General features: G+C 42.5%; 1 protein-coding gene across 1 annotated transcript in view; it reads left to right on the plus strand.

Moving 5' to 3' along the window:
* Positions 1 to 6,000, plus strand: part of LOC103512854 (trifunctional purine biosynthetic protein adenosine-3) — a 134,090-nt gene that overhangs the window by 114,640 nt on the left and 13,450 nt on the right. The window contains exons 2-10 of the mRNA XM_026826137.1: positions 1,634 to 1,756; positions 2,172 to 2,509; positions 3,153 to 3,333; positions 3,824 to 3,912; positions 4,195 to 4,375; positions 4,742 to 4,768; positions 5,185 to 5,310; positions 5,371 to 5,607; positions 5,794 to 5,917. Coding sequence (XP_026681938.1) covers positions 1,670 to 1,756; positions 2,172 to 2,509; positions 3,153 to 3,333; positions 3,824 to 3,912; positions 4,195 to 4,375; positions 4,742 to 4,768; positions 5,185 to 5,310; positions 5,371 to 5,607; positions 5,794 to 5,917 — 1,390 coding nt within the window. The 5' untranslated portion in view covers positions 1,634 to 1,669. The remainder of the gene's footprint in view (positions 1 to 1,633; positions 1,757 to 2,171; positions 2,510 to 3,152; positions 3,334 to 3,823; positions 3,913 to 4,194; positions 4,376 to 4,741; positions 4,769 to 5,184; positions 5,311 to 5,370; positions 5,608 to 5,793; positions 5,918 to 6,000) is intronic.

Raw genomic sequence — 6,000 nt, forward strand, 5'->3', positions numbered from 1 at the left:
ACACAAGTAATAACACGGCATTCATACAAATTAGAACCAATTCGGGCTCAAGAGTCTCAAGCTCTCAAGGGAACATTGAAGTTGAGCAACAGCCAAGCCAGTCTAGTTAGCTTGGAGGGTAGGGCGCCTGCTTTGTAAGCGCTAGGTCGCGGGTTCGATTCCGGTCCGAGGCGGACTTTACCTTAAGGCGTTTTGTTATAGGTAGAAATTTGAGTTGTAGATCCCAGTCGGGGAAAAGGGCTCCCAATGACATAAATAGGGTAAGTGTACCATTTATTCGCCCACCTAAAAAACTTACCATTTATTGGCCCGCCTGTACCATACGCCACATAAGTCTGAACTGGACGAACTTTTTCAAGATCCAATTTCATCAAAAGAAAGGGCTTAAAGACTGCTAGAAACCAGTGATTTCAAAATTATTGTAGTTATAAAAACAAAAATTAGAAAAATAAATGTGGGCAGGTGGGCCAATAAATGGTACGTTTTTTAGGTGGGCTCAATTTAAACAAAATGTTGGTACCTGATTAAATAATATACCACTATTTTGAAAGCTACAGCATTGAATATTGTTCAACGCTTTTTGTCAAAAAACATAATGAACTATGTCAGTGTGACAATTTTGGCCTTAAACATTAGCTTGAAATGGGAGTTTTACTTGGAATGAACCTTACCTATATGTTTAGGATGAAGTTCCTCCTGGAACCAAACCTACAACTTAGCACTTGTAAGGTAGGTGTGCTACTTACGTACCTTCCCAGCTAATTTGGCTCACTTGACTATTGTTGAAAAGAAACAAAACTTTGATAAAATAAACTCCTAGTTATAAAATTGATGAAAAATATTGCATGATTGACAAAGTAAATAAAAATTTGTGAACAGTTTTCATTATAGTTAAACACCAAAATGTCACACTTATGTACATATAAGGATTTGAACGAAAGAGACTTAACATTTGGATCTTGTGTCCATGTAGGTTAACACAGTGTTATCTCTAATCTCTACTCACCTTTTCATTCTACTTGGAACATTCAACCATCAAAGTACGATAACTGGAAACTGAACAGGGTTTAGATAATAAATTATTAAAGAAGTGCCTTGGGGTTAGACTAACCTTCTAGTTGCATCCATGACCCCTGATAACTGGAAACTGAACAGGGTTTAGATAATAAATTATTAAAGAAGTGCCTTGGGGTTAGACGGAACCAAGCTAAAAAACCATGACCCCAAACTAAACAGCTACAGGGGTCGTTTTAAACAACTCTGATCTTAGTAATCTCTCGACAGGAGACCCAAATCAGTATTCAGTTCAGTAACCAGAGTTCAGACCAAAAATGTTTACCTTCTGAAAATTTTGAATTTTGTGCTAAATAATTTCAAAATTTGGCGCTCGATTCGTCTCCTCTGAGACCACAGCCTACAAATGTGACGTCATCTTTAAAAATCTAGCACGAGATTCGGCTAGATTTTTCCAAGGAGGTTCGAAAATACTCGATACCGCAGCCTGCCTCCATTCCATTGCCGAATGGGTATCACACTAGGCTTGCACTCCGGAAGTCCCGGGCTCGATTCCCGGCGGGGTCGAATTTTTTTGAGTATACATTATATACAATATTAGATTATTGCCTATATTTAGTTTCTTATTCCAGAATCTGATAGAAAAAGCACAGAGATGAGTAGTCAATGCAACAAAGTTCTCATCATTGGAAGTGGTGGCAGAGAGCATGCCTTTGCTTGGAAGTTGGCTCAGTCTGACAAAGTAAGTACCTACCTAGCAAAATGTATACATTTGTAAGTAAGTACCTACCTACATGCTATAGCAAAGTTTTTTATAGGTACCTAACCTATAAAAGTAATACCTACATAATTACCTATTACTTTTAAGACCCGCTCCCATTTGTCGTGAGATTCATCCGATTTTTTCCCGAATGTCCCGTTGGCAATGTAATTTAAATGAGAGTAGGTATTCCCACTACGCACGACACGATTTTTTCCGAGCGATACCTATGTGAGAACGGGCCTGTAGTCTACAAAACTACAGAAGGTCAGTTTTATGCTCATGGGGTAAGGCGGTCTCTTCTTGATCCCTTGTGTGCCGCGTCCATTTTAGATTAGGACTATTGCACTGCTCAGCTGCTCATGGGGTGTGTTCAAACTCTCATTTCTTTTCGCAGGTGAGCAAGATCTACATCGCGCCAGGCAACATCGGAGCCAGCTTCGTGTCCAAAGTGGAAAACGTGTCCATCGACTTGAAAAATTTCACCGCCGTTGCCGAGTGGAGTCGAGAGAACGAAATCAACCTGGTGGTGATAGGACCGGAAGACCCTCTGGCAAACGGGATCACGGATGTCCTCACGAGTCACGGTATCCCGTGTTTTGGACCCACCAAAGCGGCCGCGCGCATTGAGGCGGACAAAAACTGGTCGAAACAGTTCATGGACAAATATCTGATCCCTACCGCCAAGTGGAAGTCGTTCACGGAAGCCAAAGAAGCGACGGCGTTTATTGAAAAGTGAGTTTTTTTTAAAGGGTTTTTTCCCCCCTTTAGGCGCTTTGACACTTGCGTGTCATTCGCGCCGATCCCTCCCGGGTTAGATCTTGGTGTAAAGGCCTATGGTTTTCAGGTAAGACAAGGTCCAGTCAATGTTAATAGAGTCGTTGATTAGGGTCGGGACTGATGGTAGGGATGAACGGGCTTGGTTGTGCGATGGGCAGGAAAGTATGTGCTGGACAGACAAAGGTTCGCCACAGCTGCAGGATGGACTTTTCAAAGGTTTGATAGGAAATTAGGAACTGTAACAATGGAGGTAGATTCGTATAAGCTTAACCCACCTTTTGGAGGTGCCCCTACACACCAAACAACGGAGGCGGGAGGCGGTATAATTCCTAAATCGAACAGAGATTGAAGACAGTACAGGAGAATACCAGCCGTTCCGAGAAGGAACCTTATCGCGATAATAGCCGTTCAATATTTAGTAGGTAACGTAGGTAGGTACGTATGTAGATAAAATTTCCTAGCGAAATATATATAAGTATGTAGGTACCTACCTATACGAACAAAGGCGAAAAATTATACCCTATAGAAATTCAGCTAAGTACCTACATACCTATAGGTATCTTAAGTATTATTATTTCCCAATGTTGTTAATTTTCAGATGCGATTTTGAAGCCCGCGTTGTAAAAGCCAGTGGTTTAGCAGGAGGCAAAGGGGTAGTGGTGGCAAAGACCAGAGCCGAAGCATGTTTAGCCGTGGATGCTATACTGACTGAACACAAGTTTGGAAGGGCAGGAGAAACTGTTGTCATTGAAGAATATTTGGAAGGAGCAGAAGTATCGGTAAGTAGAAAAGAAATCCACCTTTTTTTTTGGCTTTCTTTTAAGTGGCAGGGTTCTCCTAGAGGAGCTCTTCCACCCAACCACTAAATTTTTCTTTCATTGTGAGCCTTTAAGATATTAACATTAACATTAACAAGATAGTAACAAGATATTAACACAGAGTTTATCTGTAGGTACCTATAACCCGAATAATTGCTATGGTTTTCACTGACGGGGGGTTTTACCCTCCATTCGGCAACAAGCTGCTCTCCTACTCACGGTAATCTCAGCCAGCCTGAGTGGGGCCGGGAAAGCACGCGATTTGCCCAGATGGTCACCCATCCGGATAACAAACCACGCGCACCTTGGTATCCTTCAGTGATACATGATGGGGCCTGGTGCATTCAAAGTGTCAGCCCTGCTGGCTTGCTAAGATAAGGGGCTGTTAGAAGCCAAAAAAAGCTTTGTGAAAGTCACTCATAACATCCTACCATTGTGATTGTTTCCTTAGGTTCTGTGTTTCACGGACGGAAAGACGGTAAAATGTATAAGCTTAACCCATCTTTTGGAGCTGCCCCTACACACCAAACAACGGAGGCGGTATAATTCCTAAATCGAAGAGAGATTGAAGACAGTACAGGAGAATGCCAGCCGTTCCGAGAAGGAACCTTATGGCGATAATAGCTGTTCAATATTTAGGAACGTAGGTAGGTATATAGGTAGGTATGTAGATAAAATTTCCTAGCGAAATATATAAGTATGTAGGTACCTACCTATATACGAACAAAGGCGAAAAATTATACCTATAGAAATTCGGCTAAGTACCTACATACCTATATAGGTATCTAAGTATTATTATTTCCCAATGTTGGTAATTTTCAGATGCGATTTTGAAGCCCGCGTTGTAAAAGCCAGTGGTTTAGCAGGGGGCAAAGGGGTAGTGGTGGCAAAGACCAGAGCCGAAGCATGTTTAGCCGTGGATGCCATACTGACTGAACACAAGTTTGGAAGGGCAGGCGAAACTGTTGTCATTGAAGAATATTTGGAAGGAGCAGAAGTATCGGTAAGTAGAAAAGAAATCCACCTTTTTTTTAACACAGGGTTTAACTGTAGGTACCTATACCCCGAATAACTGCTATGGTTTTCACTGACGGGGGTTTTTACCCTCCATTCGGCAACAAGCTGCTCTCCTACTCACGGTAATCTCAGACAGCCTGAGTGGGGCCGGGAAAGCACGCGATTTGCCCAGATGGTCACCCATCCGGATACCAACCACACGCACCTTTGTATCCTTCAGTGATACATGATGGGGCCTGGTACATTCAAAGTGTCAGCCCTGCTGGCTTGCTAAGCTAAGGGGCTGTTAGAGACCAGAAAAAGCTTTGTGAAAGTCACTCATAACATCCTACCATTGTGATTGTTTCCTTAGGTTCTGTGTTTCACGGACGGAAAGACGGTAAAATCGTCAGAGGTATAGGCCGGGGGCCACAAAGTGAGTTTAAACTCGGTTTAAGATTAACTCTTGGATTAAGCAATCTGATTTGGTTGATTTTTGTTGTTTTTGAAATCAACCAATCAGTTGCTTCCACTGATTGGTTGATTAAAAAAAAAAGGCATGTGATGAGAAGAGATGGCGAATATGTTGGGAAAAGAGTGAGACGGATACAACTGGAAGGACGAAGAACGAGAGGTAGGCCGAAGGAAAAGTGGGAACATTGTGTGAACAAGGACCTGGAAGAGAAGGTAAATAACCGAGGCAGATGGAGGCTGCTATCAAAATATCTAAGAGTGCCCAATTGCCTATTCCGTATAAGTGTCTGGAATCAGACGTGAATTTTCCCTTACACCTTAACTTTTGTTGCCCCCTCCCAGATCGCCAACAAATGCAACCTGCACACCACTATTGGGATCGATCTCGTAGCCATGTGTGTCAACGACATCCTGGCCCATGGGGCAGAACCCTTGTTCTTCCTCGACTACTTTGCCACAGGACAGCTGGCCTAGCGCTTACAAGGCAGACGCGCTACCAACTAAGCTAACTAGGCTGGCTGAAACTTTTTTTTTATTATTGGAACCGTCATGTCACGAGAATTCGATCCAGAGTTCAATAATCCTGACGTAATGCATGGCTTCACTGGATTCTCAAGTTTTGATTTGTCACCAGGTGTTCTCTATGCCGGACTGATGATGACCAAATCCGGACCCAAAGTGTTGGAGTTCAACGCCCGATTCGGAGATCCGGAAACCCAAGTGATCTTACCCCTCCTCAAAACTGATCTGTTCGATATCATGATGGTAAGTTATCTGAACCTCTCGGGTTCAATTTCAGCTTTTTCTTCTTCTTTTTCTTCGCCTTTTCCCGTGTCAGCATTTTTCGCTTAGAACTGTAGTAATAGAAGGTAAAAATTGGATGATTCATTTATTTTCAACCTTTGATAAAGAAGCACTGTCTAATCCTACTACCTTTTCCATCAATTTCAGGCGTGTATTGACGGTTCACTCTCATCGCTGAAGATAGAATGGCAAGCAGACACATTCGCAGTGGGTGTAGTCATGGCCAGTCAAGGATATCCTGAGTCCCTTAGCAAAGGAGATGTTATCTACGGTAGGGGAATTGTTGTTGTTGTTGTTGTTGTTGTTGTTGTTGTTGTTGTTGTTGTTGTTGTTGTTGTTGTTGTTGTTGTTGTT

Source organism: Diaphorina citri, unplaced genomic scaffold, assembly GCF_000475195.1.
Source record: "Diaphorina citri unplaced genomic scaffold, Diaci psyllid genome assembly version 1.1 scaffold38, whole genome shotgun sequence".
In the NCBI taxonomy this organism is placed as follows: domain Eukaryota; kingdom Metazoa; phylum Arthropoda; class Insecta; order Hemiptera; family Psyllidae; genus Diaphorina; species Diaphorina citri.